Source organism: Sminthopsis crassicaudata, chromosome 4, assembly GCF_048593235.1.
Source record: "Sminthopsis crassicaudata isolate SCR6 chromosome 4, ASM4859323v1, whole genome shotgun sequence".
Lineage (NCBI taxonomy): Eukaryota > Metazoa > Chordata > Mammalia > Dasyuromorphia > Dasyuridae > Sminthopsis > Sminthopsis crassicaudata.
In genome coordinates, this window is record NC_133620.1 from 253,356,239 (window position 1) to 253,375,578 (window position 19,340).

General features: G+C 34.4%; 1 protein-coding gene across 1 annotated transcript in view; it reads left to right on the forward strand.

The window, feature by feature from the left end:
- The window catches only part of EYS (eyes shut homolog), a 401,433-nt gene that overhangs the window by 307,184 nt on the left and 74,909 nt on the right, over window positions 1-19,340 (forward strand). The window contains exons 7-9 of the mRNA XM_074310593.1: window positions 2,049-2,231; window positions 13,471-13,637; window positions 14,106-14,250. Of these exons, the coding sequence (XP_074166694.1) occupies window positions 2,049-2,231; window positions 13,471-13,637; window positions 14,106-14,250 (495 nt within the window). The remainder of the gene's footprint in view (window positions 1-2,048; window positions 2,232-13,470; window positions 13,638-14,105; window positions 14,251-19,340) is intronic.

Consider the following 19,340-nt stretch of genomic DNA (forward strand, 5'->3'; position numbering starts at 1 on the left):
TCTTCTTCTTCTTCTTCTTCTTCTTCTTCTTCTTCTTCTTCTTCTTCTTCTTCTTTTTTTTTTTTGGTCTTTTTATCTACTTTTTGATCTGGTTTGTCTTCTGAGTACTTCTTCATTTATATGGTACTTACTATGTGCTAGTAACTATGCTAAGCATTTTACAATAATTATTATATCATTTGATCCTCACAACAACCCTAAGAGGTAGGTACTTTTATTAGCCCTACTTTATAGATAAGGAAACTGAGACAAACAAAGGTTAAGTGTTAAATACTGAAACCCACTGTTTTGGTATATTGTTAATGGTTCTTTCTTAGCAAAAACTTTTACTTTAAAAAATAATTTACCCATCAATTCTATGAACAATGAAAAGTGACCACATTCCTTCCTATTTCTCTGCTTTCCTCTGATTACAGGGGATGGAGGATCAGCAACTGGAGAGCCACCTCCAGATCCTGAAGAGAGTTCAGGGCAGCCAATTTCATCATTTCCAATTTAGATGTAGAATTACTTCATTTCCTCAAACCAGATTCACCTTCACCCAGTTTTTTAACTTATATGTTATCTTCCAGATTCCCCCTTTAGACTGTGAGGGCAGGAACTATTTCTTTGTATCTCCTGTGCTTAACACTGTGCCTAGCACTCAGCAGGCATTTAATAAATATTTTTTGACTGATTTTTTTTTTATTGATCTCTAGACCCTTGACTCTGGCTTCTAACCTGTAGTTTTGATTCACTCACCTAAGGATAAAAGATTGAGAAAGTACAATTTTTTTCTTAAAAAAAAAAAAAAAAAAAAAAAAAAAAAAAGTAAAAATCCTAAAAACATGCATGTTAGAGAAAGTTTTCAAAAAATACTCCTTAGAAAGATATGTAAAGTGATAGGATCTAAAGATACAAAATTGGGACAGTTAGATGGTACAATGGATAGAGCACCAGGCTTGAAGTCAGAAGAACCTGAGTTCAAATCTGGTCTCAGACAATTAACACTTCCTAGCTGTGTGACAGTAGGCAAGTCATTTAACCCCAATTGCCTCAGGGGAAAAACTATTTTAATTTTTTAAAAATTGAGTTTTTGTTATTCTGATTTTGAAAAATTCTGTCACTTGTGCACCAAATGGCACTTACAAAATCTCAAATCTGTTAGTAAAACAGACATTGTAGCATTGTAGGAAAAATCTTGGCTATAAAGATAAAGTTCTAAATCTTCATGTCAGTCTATAGCAGTGGTTCTCAAAGTGTGATCCAAAGAATCCTGAGAGTTTCTGAAAGCCTTTCAGAAGTCTAAAAATTCAAAATTCATTTTTATTTCCAATATGATAAATATCTATAAATATAACCCACATAAACCAAAAACTCTCTGGACAGATCCTCAATAATTTTTAATAATATAAAGATATTTAGAACAAAAGTTTGAAAACCATAGTTTGTCAAGTGATGCCTGTGGACCTTTTCTCAGAATAATGGTTTTTAAGTGCATAAAACAAAATAAATAACATTATAAAAGAAAGCAACTATTTTGAAATTTAATTACCAGAATATGGAAGGAAAAATTCATGAGCCCCCTTTTGCTCTAAAGTAGTCAAATCCTATCTCTGAGTTATTCTACCCATAATAATAATAATAAAATAGCGTTTATCTTATATCTATTATGTGCCAGGCACCATGCTAAAAGCTTTGCAATTATTTCAGTTGCTCCTCATAGCAACTCTGGGTGATAGTGCTACTGTTCTCCCTGTGTAATTGAAGCAAACAGAGTCACATAGCTACTAAGCATCTGAGGTCAGATTTGAACTATGGTCTTATTGATTCTAGGCCCAGAATATTATCCATTTTAGCACCTAGGTGCCCAAAACTATCCTGGTCCTCAGTTTCCTCATTTGCAAAAAAAAAAAGTAAGTTGGACCAAATGACTTTTGAGACACCTTTCAGTTTTAGATTTATGTTTAAATATAAAGCAATATACAATATATAAATCAATAATACAAATTAAATCTATATACAAAAATTTATTTTAACTGGTTGGTTTGGGATTTTCTTTTCCACAGCTATTAATATTACTCAGCCCAGTTTCAGTGGCATAGATTCCTTTGGATACACTTCATTCCTGGCCTATTCAAGAATTCCAGATATCAGCTTCTACTATGAATTCCATCTGAAATTCCAGCTGGCAAACAATAATTCCGCATTGCAAGATAATCTGATATTTTTCACTGGACAGAAGGGCCAAGGTAAGGCTAATTTCCCCTATTAGTGAATTTTTGCATTTTGTTTCCTTAAATTATTTTAAAAATATTTTATTTCTTTTTGCATTTCTATTTGTATTGTTTCTTCAGGAAAATTCTAATTTTTCTGTAAGGAAAAGAGAAATCTGTATCATTACAATTTCCTTTTATTTTTTGTTCCCTTGAATTGGTATGTGTTGGATCCTGAATGTGCTCATTTTCCAATAATTAGCTGAATACAAAGTCTCCACTAGGACCAAGATTTCATATTTGAGAATATGTGGATTTAGGCAGGAGATTTCAGTTACAGGGAGGGATGATCTTATTTGGCATTTCTTTTCCTTCTCTTAAATTTCTTTCCATTTAATTGTAAAAGAAGAGGTGTATTTGTTGCCAATCCAGCATGAGGAGACAACCTGATCACAGAATGAAAACAGTCTTCAATGTCCCAGTGTTGGCTGGAGATAAGCTACCAGATAAAACTTCAAGTAGAACTCTATCAAGGAGCTATTGTGATACAATTGAAATAAAATAGACAGCAAGTCAGAAAATTAGCAAACTGTGATCCTAGAACAATCACAACATTTTCTGGACCCAGTTTTCTCTATATATGTCAAATGAATGGATTAGACTATCATCCATGAATTTGTATTTTAAAACATTTTTGATAACTGTTTTTCCATATAATTGTTTTCTTTAAAATCCTATTCATTCCCCTTTAATGAATTTGAAAACATCGTTGTTTTTAAATATTTTGTTTTTCCAGATTCATAGTTTTCAACATTCATTTTTGTAAAACTTTGCATTCTAAATTTTTCTCCCTCCTTTATCTTCCCTGCTCTAAGACAGTAAGAAATCTGATATAAATTAAATATTTGCAGTCCTTTTAAATGTATTTTGGTTATGCTGTATAAGAAAAATCAAACCAAAAGGAAAAGAAACATGAGAAACAAAGAAAAAAGTAAAAATACTATGCTTTTATTGCACATTCAGTCTCCATAGTTTTCTTTCTGGTTGTATATGGCATTTTCCATCCCCAGTTTATTGTAATTGCTATGAATCACCTCATTATTGAGAAGACTCAAGTGCATCACAGTTGATTATCACAAAAACTTGTTTTTACTGTATATAATGTTCTCCTGGTTCTGCTCATTTCACTCAGCATCATTCCATGTAGGTCTTTCCAGGCATTTCTAAAATCAGCTTGCTCATCATTTCTTACAGAACAATAATATTCCAATAATGTTCATATAACATAATTTATTCAGCCATTCCTCAACTGAGAGGCATCCACTCAATTTCCAGTTCCTTACTACTACAAAAAAAAGGTTCCTACCAACATTTTTGCATAGATGGGTACTTTTCCCTTTTTTATTATCTCTTCGGAATACAGACTCAGTAATGAGACTGCTAGATCAAAGAGTATGCATATTTTTATAATCCTTTGGGCATAGTTCCACATTGTTCTTCAGAATGGTTAGGTCATTTCACAACGCCACCAACAATGTATTAGTGTTCAAGTTTTCCCACATCCCCTCCAACATTTATCATTATCTTTTCCTGATATCTTAGCTGATCTGAGAGGTATGAGGTGGTACTTTTTTTTTTCCTTTTTTGCTGAGGCAAAAGTGACTTGCCCAGGGTCACACAGCCAGGAAGTGTTAAATATCTGAGATTAGATTTGAACTCAGATCCTGATGCTCTATCCACCTAGCTGCCCCAGGGTGGTACTTCTGAGAAAGTCATTATTCTTTAATAGGCTTTACCAGGCAGCCACAAAATATGTTAAAATCCCTTAGACTACGTGATCTTGTATATCCCAACACTTTCAAGTGTAGAAAATATTTTGATATGCTTATTTAGGGTATTAGATGCAAAAACTTAGCTATCTTAGTGGAAATTTCTAATTAAAGAATTTGTTCTGTGTTGGTTTCCAAGGACTTCAAAATTCCTGAGTGATGTTACCTAGTTTACACAAATAATATCTCTATGAGAATGGTTCAAGGTCATTATTATTTCTGTTTGACCAGATCAGAGAAAGTTAATTTAATGATGAGAGGTAGAAGGGTTGACCAGACAAGAAAACCTGGGTTCAAGTCCCACTTCTGACCCATAGTCGTTATATAATTCTGGTCGTTTTTTAACTTGAAGTTGCCCACCTAGACAACTCTCTAAGACTATAAATTGCAGAAAAGGGGCCAAACTATTTTTATTAAGGGATTTTCCTCATCCAGGAATTCTCTTTTATCAGTGAAATCACAGATCCAATCCCTAAGCTCATTCCTTGTTAAATCATGCATGTCAACAACACTGCCACACAGAAGGTCCAGTCTATGACATCTAAAGCAAATGACCTAACTAGTGCCACCTCTTTCTGTGGGTTCTATTCTTGCCCTATATGCCGCCCATCTATCTATCACACCCTTTTCTTCCTTTACCTCTTCTTCTACAAAATCAATAAATCAAATAACCCTTTGACACTGCTTCTATGAACAGACTTCTTACCTCAGCAGCTACTGTCAGTCTCAGAAAGAATTGTGGGAGAAGGACCTAGGAATGGAGGTCGTTATTCACCAATTGACACAGCTTTAATTTGCTGAACCCCCTCCTCCCCCTGATTTTCAGAGTTAGTTATCTACGCACTTTGAAAATGTCATAATTCTCAGTGCCAAATTTAAGAAACACTTGTCTAGGGGACATTATTTCTAAATCTTTTGGAATCCCATAATCTGTTTACTTTCTAATCTCTTCTGTCAAACCTGATATTTCTCTGTTCCTAGATATTATATAGGTAAATATGTTATATTTGTATAATGCCATATATAATAGTAATATATAATAAAATATATTAAAAATTTTATATAGCTTAAAAAATATGAGAAATTCCTATTGTCAAAGACATGTTTGATAGATTAGTCATAAAGTGAGAGTGAGGGATGTTAAGATACCCCATATGCTGAACTAATTTCCACCAAATAGTGAAAGATTCTGAGGGAGGTTTCTAGAATCTCAGATAAATTTCTGTGAGGATTCATGGAAAAGCATGGGCAAAATTCCTACAAGAAAGTTTACATAAGATTTGTCATGTAGTAGAGGAAGGAATAATCTTATTAAGATCACAGATCAACCATTAATTAACAAACATTTATTAAGTTCCAAGTATATAACAGATACTGTGGTAAGCTCCAGGAGTGTGAGTATAAATCATCCTTTGCTGCCTTTGCAAGCACCAAGAAAGAAGGTATAAAAGTACAGAGTGAAATTATAAAGAACAAAACAATCCCTACTTGGAGCAATAACGGTAACATTTAAAAGCCATCTATATATCAGAGTATTGAAAAGAATTTGGAGAATTATAGATTAAATGGATTTTTTATGCTATGATTGCAGATATGCTGTAAATCAACATTTACTATCATTTATAAATTCTTTTTTAAATAATAATCTAATTAGACTTATGGGAAATAAAAATTTTTGTTCAGAATCATTCTATTATAAAAGTATCACAATGTTCCCAAATTGCCTCAAAATGGGAACGGTATTTTTAAAGCTTTAATGTTAAAAAGACAAGGAACAGAACGATACAGAAAAGAATATTATGGAGCTCTATTTTTCTAAATCAATGATCAGATTGAGTTGCAGTTCTATATTATTCCACAAGAGGGTAGAAGAATACCAGCTAAAAACAAGAGTACTCACAAGCAAGTAACCCAAAAGATTCCCTATAAGTTTCAGCAATTAGACCAAAGAAGGAGCTGAATGAATCTTAAATCTTAAATCTTTGCCTATTGTATCACAGAAAATGTGAAACCATCCACTCATGTAATGTTAAATCATTGGACAAAAAAAAAAAAAATAGAATGTGTAGATAACTATGAATCACATGTTTATAGGATCATAGATTTAGAGCTAAAATTTAGGAACTATCAAGTCGAACCACTTTAGTTTAGATAAAGAAACCAAAACTGAGAGATTAAGTTACTTGTCCAGGTCTTACAGCTAATAAGTAACTGACATTTTGAATTGAAGTTTTTCTGGCTTTATGGCCCAGGATTCTATTTACTAACTCAATCTATCTCACTAATTATTAATTGAGTACCAAGTAATTTAAAGTTAAGAGGTACTGTGAGTGGCATTCTCTGTACATTAAACTATTAGTGATGTGACTGCCATCTCACACTTTGTGTTGTATCCTTATTATCATTATTAAAAATTTCTGGATAAACTAGCCTTCCTTAACTTTTCATTTTTCTCTGTAATCTGCTTATACAACTTGAAATTATTCTGTAATTTAAAGTGTTGGGGGCATCTAGGTGGCGCAGTGGATAGAGCACCAGCCCTGAATTCAGGAGGACCTGAGTTCAAATGTGGTCTCAGACACTTAACACTTCCTAGCTGTGTGACCCTGGGCAAGTCACTTAACTCCAGCCTCAGGGGGGAAAAAAAATGTTGTTCAATTGTTTCAATTATATCTGACTCTTCATGATACCATTTGCTGTTTTCTTTGCAAAGATGTTAAAGTAGTTTGCTCTTTCTTTCTCCAGCTCATTTTACAGATGCAAAAACTGAGGCAAATAGGGTTAAGTGACTTGCCCAGGGTTACATAGCTAATAAGTGTCTAAGGCTGACTTTAGGCCTAGAACTCTATAACACTATGCCACTTTCATTCATAAGCTGAATACCTATATAAATTAACTTGAGTTTTCAGGCCTTCATGAAAATAAACATAATAATTCTTCCATCCTTTTATATCCAGAAGACTCTAGCTTTGTTCTCCAAAACACTTCTCATAGGTCTCATTTTCCTTTATTTCTCTTCTTTAATTTTTCTTCCTTCCTTGACACTCAGATAAAGTTTCTACTTTCCATTTCTTTTGCTAATTTTTCCTTCCCCTTTCACTTGGATTCCTTATTTATGAGTTGAGGAAGGAGAGAGGAAGAGGAACCTGAATATTTCACCTGTGCATTTTTTTCCAGATTCATTCTTAGATTTTCTCTCTCCACACATTTTCCTTTTCCTTTGAAAAATGGGTATCAATCAATCAGTATTTCCAATAATTTTCTAAGCAGTTCACTTTGCATCAGCAGCTAGATGGCCTAATGAATAAAGTGCCAGGATTTTCTTTGCAACAGTCCTAGTAAGGGATTCTCAGTTATCATGGCTGTTGTACAAATGATCCACCTGAAAACTAGGAGAAGGAACTGCCAGAGGTTATCACTAGTCAAGCCAAGATTAAAACTTGGATCACTGAAGTGTTCAGGACTTTATTTAACTTATTTTTTTTAATAATAAAAGCTTTTTATTTTTTCAAAATACATATAAATATAGTTTTCAACATTCACCTTTGCAAAACCATGTGTTCTAAAGTTTTCTCCCTCTCTTCCCACATTCACTCTCCCCTAGACAGCAAGTAATCCAAAATAAGTTAAACATGTGCAATTCTTCTAAACATATTTCCATATTCATCATTCTATGCAAGAAAAATCAGATCAAAAGGGGAAAAACAAAGCAAGTAAACAAACAACAACAAGAGGTGAAAATACTATTCTTTGATCCACATTCAATCTCTCTAGTTCTTTTTCTAGATGTGGATGGCACTTTCCATCTCAAGTCTTTTGGAATTGCCTTGAATCATCTCATTGTTGAAAAGAACCAAGTCCATCAAAAGTGCATCTTGTTTCTGTGTATAATGTTCTCATGGTTCTATTCACTTCACTCAACATCAGTTCATGTAAATTTCTCCAGGCCTTTCTAAAATCATCCTGCTGATCATTTCTTATAGAACAATAATATTCCATTACTTTGATATATTACAACTTATTCAACCACTCTCCAAATGATGGGCATGCACTCAGTTTCCAGTTCCTTGCGACTACAAAAAGGGCTGCTATACTTTGTTTAACTTTTTTACCTCAAAGTCTATTACCATTTTCATGATAATAATGAATTACATTTAATGTGCCTTAATACTTCCCCATCTATGGGAGAAGAGTTTGAAAAAATAACATATTAGTAGCAGGAGACTTTTGTCATCTTTCTGATGTAAATCTTTCCTTCAGAATTAAGTACTCCAGAATGTCTAACTTTATGTGGAAATTATAGGATCAGTAGATTAGCAAAGTGAAAATAATCGTGCTATTTCTATAATATGAAAAGTACAATATTAACCTGAAAATTGTTGGAAGGTGCAGACTACATGTTGATTTCTTGGTACATTGAATGTGTCTATAAAAATCATTTGGAGAGACCTTAGGGATTAGTTTAGAAAGCTAAGAGATAGATCTAAGGTAGGGGAGTGTTTGGTAAATACTAAACAACTGACTCTCTAAAGGGAAAAATGCATCCATGACACTTGAGTTTAATCTGTATTATCATTTTTTTCATCACTTTAAGTACAATCAGGAGAACAAAGTATCAAGCTCTGATTTGTAGAATTTGTCATTTTCTGTAGTATAAATATTCACGGTGAAATTTTAAGTTTTGGTTTGTACAAACTGACTCAACACACCTTTGGTGTAAAACCATAGAGTTAATAAATCAGTCAATAAATATGTAGGTTTCTACAATGTGCCAAATATTGTGCTAAGCTTCAGGGAGCTGAGGGACCTTGAGCTGGTCTTCCTAATTCCAAATCTGGCCCCCTTTTCCCATGACCATGTTATATTTCACAAGAATCCAAATAAAGGTAAAGTTTCTTTTCCCTCATACTCAAAAATATTTCCATTTACATATTTGTTCTGGCGTAACAGCTACTACTCATCTAAAACCTGTCCAATCAATTCTTTCCTTCTTTTTCTATCACCTGTGTATCCTAAATATCTCTAAATCCCTTGGGTTAGAACTAGTTGTCAGAAAATATCAACCAAATATGTTCTCCCTTGCCTAGAACCAACTTACTAAATTTAGCTTCATTAAAAATCACTGTAACTTTTTGTTTGTTCAACATACTTCATGCAGACAGTTTGTGGGGTACAATAGAAGTGTCATTGAATTTGGAGATGATGGAATGTACGCTTTTAAAGACAGATACTGCTTCAGTCTTTTGAGTTTTTATTCCAAGAGCCTTGCACAGTAATTAGCAAATAGTAAATAAACGCTTTCTTGCTTAATTGATTGACTAGAGTTCAAGGCCATATTCTGACACTAGCCATATGACTATGGACAATTCAATTAATATCTGAAAGTCTCCAGTTCCTCATCTGAAAACTGGAGATAATCCCACTTAAACTTCCTACTTTCAGGAAAGAATCAAAAAAGAGAAAGTATCATATAAATGACAAGTATATCCAGAGGTACATTTGTAAATGTTTTACCAACTCTCGGTAACTTTGATATGTTTTTATATTTAATCTGCATTATTGTTTTCTCTGTCTCTTAAGTCTAAACAATCAACAAAATAGTCAAACTCTGGTTTGTAGTATTTGCTCATTTCTAAGTTTTAAATGATTATACTAAAAATTGATTTCAGCACAGCCTTGATTATACTACATTTTTAGTGTCTTTGCTCAGAATTGTGACTTCATTGATATAAGGAATTCAGGAGAAAGGAACTCTTTTTACCAATGAAGAAGGACAACTATTCTGTGACTTAAAGTCTTAAAGAATTGCTGGAAACACTAAGAGATTAAACAACTTAACCACAATGGCATGGACAGTATAGATCTGCAGCAGAATTTTCCAACCAGCCAACTCTTATCTGCTATGTACATTGCTCATCTATGCTACAATATATTCAATATTATTCCTTGGCTAAGGCACTTTCCTTCTTTTGGCTGCTATAAAACTCTGCATACATCTATAGTCAACATAAATACTAAATAACTGTTTTGAATTAGCCTCTTTTGAATTACTAAATCAATTAAATTTTTTAAAATTCAAATTATTGGCACATACCCTCAAAACAGCTATGTTGTAATAAAGTTAATAGAACCTTGGAGGGGAGAATTTAAAATGTGCCTATGTCAGATAGCATTAAATGGAATGATATGACTTTTTCCTCATGAATAAATGCACTGAGAATGTTTTTCGTAATCCAACTACGAGAAATGACAGAAAACTGTTGTGACACATACAAGATGTTCTCTAATCTTGATTTCTAGCCCTCTCTTTGGCTCAAGATTGGGTCCCTAGAAGCCTTATTCATTTTAAAAGAATTTTTTTTATTAAGCATAATACCTGTATCCAGAACAGTACAGGAGAGAGACAGAAAATAAGAATCATAAGACAGTGTAAAATTAAATAGAATCAGAGAGAGATGGATACACTTTTGAGGTTATCTATTGCAATCCTTTCATTTCATACATGAAGAAACAGAAATTTGAAACAAAATATAGTTAACTGATTTTTCCCCAAAGGAACAAAGATGTTAAGTTGCATAATTAGGAATCAAACCCTAAGTTGCATAATTAGGAATCAAACCCAGCTACTCTGGCTCCAAGTCCAGCACTACACCATTCTAAGAAAACAACTTCTATGCTCTCTATATCTTCAGAAAACAACAGGGTCTCCTGGGGAAAAAAAATGTGACTAACATTTAATTTAATCTTCAGTCTGTTGAGTTGAGCATGGGGAAGTATAAAAGAGCTACAAAACAAATTGTAAACTATGATGTGGTAAAGAACTGTATAGAATGGAGGAATCTGGGAAAACTGCATGGAGGTGAAAACATCTGTGTTAGATATTAAAGAATAAATAGAAATTATAATATGCAATGGGGGAAAGGAAGAACTATGTGGGCAGAGAGTGCAGAGCAATTTAAATAATAACTATTTTAAATGTATAGAAAAAACAATTTTAAATAGAAATATGTCCTGACTCCTAACTGAAATGGGACTTGTGCTCCAGTAAAAAGTAGTAACTGTTCACTAGCAAGGCATTCGTTTAGTAGAGGGCAGGAATAGGGACAAAATGCAAATTGACAGAGCTCAAGAAAAGGCTGGATGGATCAAGACATGAGTCCTGCTGCCTGAACACTCAACTCAAGGCACTCAGGTTTGTGTTCATTCATTCGTTAATGTCATATTGATGTCACAACTTTGATAATAGGGATCATATCCAGAGATATCCCACAAGCATCTGTTCTTTTAGGGATAAGGAACTAAGATCTTGAAAGAGCCTTGCCAGGATCATAGAGATAGCAAGTATTAGAGACAAGATCTGAACCCAACATCTTTGGTACCAGATACAATGCTTTTCCTCCTATACATTCAAGTGTGACATTGATTTATGCAGATATCTCCATGCTGAACTCATCTGAATTTTCAAACTGGATGAGACAAAAATGCCCAATAGAGCTTTGTTCTTGGAATTTAGGACACCAGCAAATGGCATATCACATCTATTTTCCCAGTCTCTGAATTCAAATCCTGCCTTAGACTGACCATGTAACCTTGGGCAAGCAATTTAACCTCCTCCTGAATACTCAGTTTCCTCATCTATAAAATGAGAATAATTATAGCATCTACTTTACCAACTGTTGTGAGAATCAAATGAAATAATAAATGTAAAATATTTTATAAACCTAAAAGCACCTTCTCCTTTCCCTGTGTTACCATTATACAAAAGACAGAAAAGGCTAGCTAACTTTTGGCAGCTGACATTCTATCAGAGAGACAGTACATCATAAACAAGTAAATAGAAAACAGGATCAAAATGACAGGGAAGCTGTAGGAATTGGAAGGAGAGGGGAATCAGGAAAGGTTTCACCTACACTGTAGTGCTTAAGCAGACTTTTGAAAGAAACAAGAGGCAGAGTTAAGAAAAGATTACATCTCAAGTATGGAGATAGCTAGAGCAAAGATGATATAATATTTGGGAAGACCAACAAGAAGGAAAATTTGGTGAGAGGACACATTGCATGAAGGGAAACAATGTTCATTAAAGTTGGAATCAAATTGTTTAAGGCTTTAAAACCCAAACTGAAAAGTTTATAATGATGATGCTAGCTAATGTTTATAAAGCATCTACTATTTGCCAAGCACTATGCTAGGCACTTTACAATTATTTATCTCATTTGATGCTCACAATAATCCTGGGAACTGCTATTATTATTATTATTATTATTATTATTATTATTATTATTATTATTATTATTATTATATAGAAGTTAACTGACTTGCCCAAAATTGTATAGCATCTGATGCTAATTTTGAACTTAGATCTTTCTATTCCCTATGTACTATACCATCTAGTTGCAAGTTTATATTTTATTCTAGAAGAATTACTGATGTTTACTGAGTAGGGGAGTGAGGTTATCAGGTTTTCACTTTTGGAAATCACTTTAACAATTTTGTGATCCTTTCAACAACCTTTTTAGGTTTTTGATACTTTCTGTGGCAAATCATTTAACCCCTTTTGCCTCAGTTTCCTCATCTGTAAAATGAGCTAGAGAAGGAAATAGCAAACCACTCCAGTATCTCTGCCAAGAAAACCCCAAATAAAGTGATAGAGTTGAACATGACTGAAAAATGACTTAACAATAACAAAAATTATTAATATTAACTAGTATAAATATCATCAGTATTACTGAAGATCTAGAAAAGAAATTTCTTGCTCCTAAAGAATGGCACTGTCAAATGGCTTAACATAAGAAACTTACGCATTTTATAAATGGACATGTAATTTAAGAAGAACTGTTACCACCTGCTTTGCTCCTGTGCTCCAACAATAGTGAGATTTTTCCCATCTGATTTGCATCTCTATTGAAATATGAACTCCTTGAAAACAAGGACTGCCTTTTATTTATATCCCCAGAGATTTTGCATATAATAAGCACTTAATAAATAGGTTATTCATTTATTCAGCCACATCCTCTAATCTTTTACAACTGGGATACAGACCCAGATTCGAAGACTAGCTTTCTTCATAATATTATGGATTTGGAGGAATTGAGTCATACAAGTGATAAGTCCAGTTTTCCTAACTCCAATACCAGAACCCTTTCTATGGCGCCATGCTGTCTTTTACGTTGAAAATTTTTGAGGGTTAACCAAAGCTTTCATATACACTCAAAGAAATAGACTAATTCTTAGCAAATTTGGAGAAAGTTTCCAGTGATGTGTTTACAAAACTCCATAGTGAGATAAATATTCGGGTACATACACACTGGGGTGCTGATGAGTGGTTGTTTACATGCAATAGCATATTGTGTTGGCAAACAGCCCAGAGCTATACAGTAACCAAGCTGGCAAGAATTCTGGATGGCTCTTTCTTCAGGGAGCTGTTCCTCTGCTTTCTATCATTTCAGGGCTGAATGGAGATGACTTTCTTGCTGTTGGTCTGCGCCATGGGTGCTTGGTATATACTTATAACCTGGGCTCTGGCACAGCAAGTCTCTATAGTGACCCACTTAATCTGACTCTTGGAGTACATGTGGTCCATCTGGGAAGATCCTTTCAAAACGGTTGGATGAAGGTAAGGAATTAGTTTGTAATCGCTGGAGAACTGTGATTTCAAATGGAAAGGAAAATTGTAGGAAATCTCTTAATATATCTAAATCAGGAACTCTTAACCTTTTTTTTTAATGTTATAAACCCCTTTAACACTGGTGAAAACTATGAACTCCCTCTTAAAATAATATTAAAGAATGAAAGACGCAGAATTATATAGCAAATGAAATGTTAGTGAAGAGAAGGTTGCATTTTTTTTTTTCCCATCCTAGTTCATGGACCTTTTGAAATCTATTTGTGGATCCTGATTTACATCAAGTGTTAATCATCAGTTAGATGTTATTGGAAAATCAGAGATTTCAAAGAAAAAAAGGAAATTCAGTCAGTCATAAAACTTTTAAGCCAAGTCCATTGGAAAGAAAACAGTATCTTAATGGCCCCCCTTAGGGAATCCTTTCTCTTTTAATTAGTAATGAAATTTTTCCTTTTAAAGGTGGATGATCAGAAGAATAAATCTATCACCTCCCCAGGGAGACTGGTTGGACTCAACGTCTTCAGCCAGTTTTATGTAGGAGGATATAATGAATACACTCCAGAGCTCTTACCTAATGGATCAGAATTCCAAAATGGTTTCCAAGGTAAATTTTAGAAGTTTTTCATTTCACCATTTCTATTGTTTTGTTTTGTTGTTAAATATGTTTACATAGCACTTCTAGCAGCTCATTCAGTGGGCAACAATTTGCCATCTGGATTACCTAGAAACTTGAGTCTAGCACCAACAGTGTTTATATTCATCTGAGTGTTAGATTTTTATGTGGCAAGTCATAGTACAATTTTTAGAACCTGCCTAACATGCAATAGACACAGAGCCTGTTTGGTATGAAATGAGAGAAGCAGACTACAATCAACCTGAACCTTACTATAAAGGTCTAGCCAGCAGAGGCAATCAAATGCCAAGTAAATTAAGGTGGATCAGTGTATGTTTGGACCTGTAATCACGTTGCTATAGCTTGTTTCCATATATTAAAAAGAAAAGGGTACTCACTCCTTCCCTATTAGAATAATTTGCTAGATAGCTATAAAATAATTGTGTTACTGAATAATTCGATTTTAAAAAGTGAGCTACCTAAGGAACATTGGTCATGAGGCAGCTGGTCACAGTGATTAGAGCCATTTGTTACTGTGACAAACAACACCTCCATAAACTGCTGAGGAATTAGCAACACTTTTTATACCTATTTGGCATGGATTATCCACTACCCAAGACCATGTGATTGTAGAACATTGGAAACTGGAAGGATTTGTATATTGACTATCATCCCCCAACCCTTTGCATTCTAATGCACATAATTGCAGCAGGCATTTTGTTTCACTGAAATTAAAATAAATCATCCAATAGATTATAATATGTAAATGGATTCCATTAGAATAACCTTGAAAGACTTAAGAAATTTGATCATAGTGAACAATAGTGATTTCAGAGAAATAAAGGAAAATCAAGAAGGGTATGATATAGTTCTACATAGGTCCAAAATAAGGCATACAGACCACAAAGCAACTTACCCTTTTGTAATAAGGAAAATCCTATTAGAAGGATGAGAGAGGCAATGGAAAGAGACAGCCACTTCTCCAATAAATAAATGGTCAAAGAATTTGAAGAGACAAACTTCAAAAGAAGAAATTTATAATAGCTATAACGTGCATTTACTGCATACTTACTTTGTGCCAGGAGCTATACTGGAGATACAAAACCAAAAATTAAATAGCTATATGAAAGAATGGTGCAAATTAATAATGAGAGAAATGAAATTTGAAATCTAAGTTATCACCTCGAATTCATCATATTTGTCATCCTTATGGCAAATGACTAAAGCAGTGGTCCTCACACTTTTTAAATAGGGGGCCAGTTCACTGTCCCTCAGACTGTTGGAGGGCCCGACTATAGTAAAAACAAAAACTCACACTCTGTCTCTGCCCCCAGCCCATTTGCCATAACCCGGTGGGCCGCATAAACATCCTCAGTGGGCCCTATCTGGCCAGCGGGCTGTAGTTTGCCCCTAGACTAAAGTATTAAATATTCAAGGGACACATTATAGATTAGTAAATGTGGTAAGACAAATACTCTAATATGCTATTGATGAATCCTTAGATTGGGCCAGTCATTATGGAAAACAATTTGGAATTCGATTTTTAAAGTCACTAAATAGTATATACAAAGCCAAAAGGAAAGGAACCAGACATACAAAAAATTTTAGTAGCACTTTTTATAGTAGTAGAGGTTAGAAGAAAGAGGGTACCCATTAAAAGGGTAAAATAAAACATTTAGAAAGAAAAGAGGAAGTGACAACAATATAAAAATGAATAAAATACTTGTAATTGTTTTAAAATAAATTAATAGACTTCATTTTGATGACTCCTTTTCTCTTATAGATATCAGGACACCTTATATTTAAAGTAAGCAAATCAAAATCTTAGGATTTTCCTAAGTTTCCTGAAACTGTGTTTCAGTTTCCTCATCTATAAAATGAGAGATTTAGACTAGATACTCTCTAAAGTCCATTCAAGTCTGATAGTCTATAATTTGATGATTTTGGGTTTAGCAAGTGGGCTCTGACCCACTGTCCTAGAGCCAGAACTGCTACATTTGTCATTCAAGGTTTTAGGTTCCTAGAGGATTGGAGTTTCTCTCTTTTCTTATGTTTGTAGAGGATTAGAGTTTCTCTCTTTTTTTTTTTTCTGTCACTGGCTGGAGCTTTACCTGCTGTTTCTTTTTATCAGTTAGTTGCCAATAAATAGTATCTCAATTCTATTTGGTCACTGAAAAGAGAGATATTTACTTCAAATATGTGGCCAAAAAAAAAAAAAACAACCTACAAACATCTTCTCTGTATCTCATAAGTCATCCCACCAAACCACCTCAGTCTTTGTAGGGAATGGAGCACAAAAATTAGCTCTGTTCCTACAAAGAACTTGGCCCGAAAAAGTTTTTGCCTCAATGCATCTTCATACAGCGTCCTCTGGCGCAGATCCAAAATTTCTGCTACCCTAAACTTTGGAATATTGAGATGCTGAGACATCCTTCAGATCTTTTGTACCTATAATATCAGAGATATTACTCCCTTCACCAAGAAAGAAAAAAAAATGTAGTAGACAATGATTAAGATGCATTTCTCAGGACCACATCACTACAGAGGGGACAAATTCCCAAGGCCTCCCCCTTTATTGCTCCACCTCTCATCAGATGCAAAGTTCAACACTGAACAAAGCAGTTGAAAGGACTGAGATCTGAAATCTCTGTTAGAGGCTGACTAAAGGCTTTTGAGTGCCACTGAAATTAAGAAAGAGCCAACCGTTCCACAAAAAGTTCAGATTGTTTATGCATGATTCACAGTCTTTCCAAGGTACTTTCCTTAGTTATTACAACTCTCCTAGCCCTCTGGCCCTAACTTGCTCTTATAACCCTGGGCAAACTATTTAATTCTTCTAAAATTGAGGTTTATCTGTAAAATGAGAATAATAATAATTTTAGCCACCAGGGGGCACTGCTGGCCACACACAAGACCCTTCTTCAAGAGTCCACAGGGCTGTTCAATAACAAAAAGCACAAGAAGCAGCCAAATTCATTATAATCCTCAAGGTTATCTCGTCCCCTAACTCTTCTGCTTGCTGGGTGACAGAAATGCTAGTTTTCTCAAATCTTCATGAAGTTTCTAAAAGCTTAGGGGGAAAAGAATTGTTCCAGCTCAGAATGTTCTTATTTCTTACTGTTTTCTTATTATTTTTCCCCATCTCTCTATTCCCCCCTGTTGCATCGCACCAGCCTGGATTTTCACAAGAACCTTAGCTTTTTAGTACTTTCCCAAAGCCAGGTTAAAATACATTATAAGTAGTAAATCCGTAATGAATATTTGAAGCTTCAATCTCCAATAACCCCTCCAGTTAGTTCTTCATTATAACTTCCAGAATTATCAACCTAAAACATGAATTTATAATATTAGAAATATGGGATGTGGTTTGTAAGGATCTTTCCAATTAATCTTTTGGTTCATTCCCTACTTACTAAGAGACCCCACTCTTTCCCTTTCTCTTCTGAATTTCATTGTACATCCAATTATGTGAACTTGACATAATAGAAGTGATCACATAAGTATGGTTTGACTATATATATATATAAAACTATTTCTTTATTTGTACCCATAGAAACAAAAGGAATAAAATCAAATTCATTAAAAGAATCACCAGGTAGACCATGTACTTAGGGCTCCACCTAAACCCATGAAGCCTTTAATTAATGTTTGGACATACATACCTAACCCATTTCTGTAGACATAATTCACAAATGCAGACTTAGACCTCTCTATTAACTATTACAATTAGGAGCTAACAATGGACTCCAGTGTTAGAGCTGGAACACATCACGACTCCAGTGTTAGAGCTGGAACACATCACAATTCTATGTCATTCTTAAAATTCTGGAGGATAGAGATGCAGTCAATTGAGGGTGCTAGGGACCCAGGTCATCCATCTGGCTTCTTTCCCTTGCTCACCGTTCTCGCTGCCTAACCCTGTTTCCCTGGCAAATCTAGGTCCTCTGATGGGTTTGTCTGGCTCTCCAATTGCTCCTCACACATTGTTCATCTCTCATGGGGTGGTGAAGTAGATCCAAGAGCAGGCCCAGGCTTGGAGAAAACTTCCCCCAGGGCCTTCCCTATAATCCTTCCTTACATGTCTGCCTGTCCATATCCTATATCATTTCTACCCTAGACCTTACATTTTTTTCATATCCTCCCTTGGCAGCTGAAGTTTGGTAAATACACCTACCTTTGAAAACTTTATGAATAAAACTTGCCTCAAGACATGAGACTGACAACTTGTTCCCTTATCCTTCCCTGTTCCAACTGAAGTGAGGAAGAGATTATAAAATTATACTACCAACCACATAAGATTGTTGTGAGAAAGCACTTTATAAACTTTAATATGTCATTTATAGCTAGCTAATATTTATATAGTGCTTTAAGGTTTACAAAACACTTTACACATATTATAACATATATACCTATGTGAGATAGGTATTCTTATTATCCTCATTCTACACATGAGGAAACAGAGGCTGAGAGAATAAGTGACTTGCCATGAATTATACGGCTTTTATGCATTTGAAGCCAGATTTGAATTCAAGATGAATCCCAGTTCATTTCTCAATCCATTTTGCCACTTAAAAATGCCTTAAACTATATTGAGTTGATCAGATTATAATCTGAAAGGGATATCAAAAATAGACAATTTTTTAAGGACATTGTTGTTGATCTGTAATTTTCAGTCATGTCTGACTCCTCATGACCCCATTTGGGGTTTTCTTTGCAAAAATACTAGAATGGTTTGTCATTTCCTTTTCAGATCATTTTATAAATGAGAAATCTGAGACAAACAGGGCTAAGTGACTCACCCAAGGTCACTCAGATAGGAAATGTCTAAGCCATATTTGAACTCAGTTCAATGAGTCTTCCTGACTTCAGGTCCTACCCTCTATCCATGTAATCAATCCAGTTAGGGCAAACTTTATTCAGCAGAGGTCCTATACAGTTATTCACAATTTACTGTTCCTCATACACAAACCTATCAACAAAGTATATGGAGTTATTTTTTCAGTAATGGTAATATATATCTTACCAAGCTATCTGATCAAGCCTCCCTCATGATCAATGGCACATATATTTTCAGCACATTT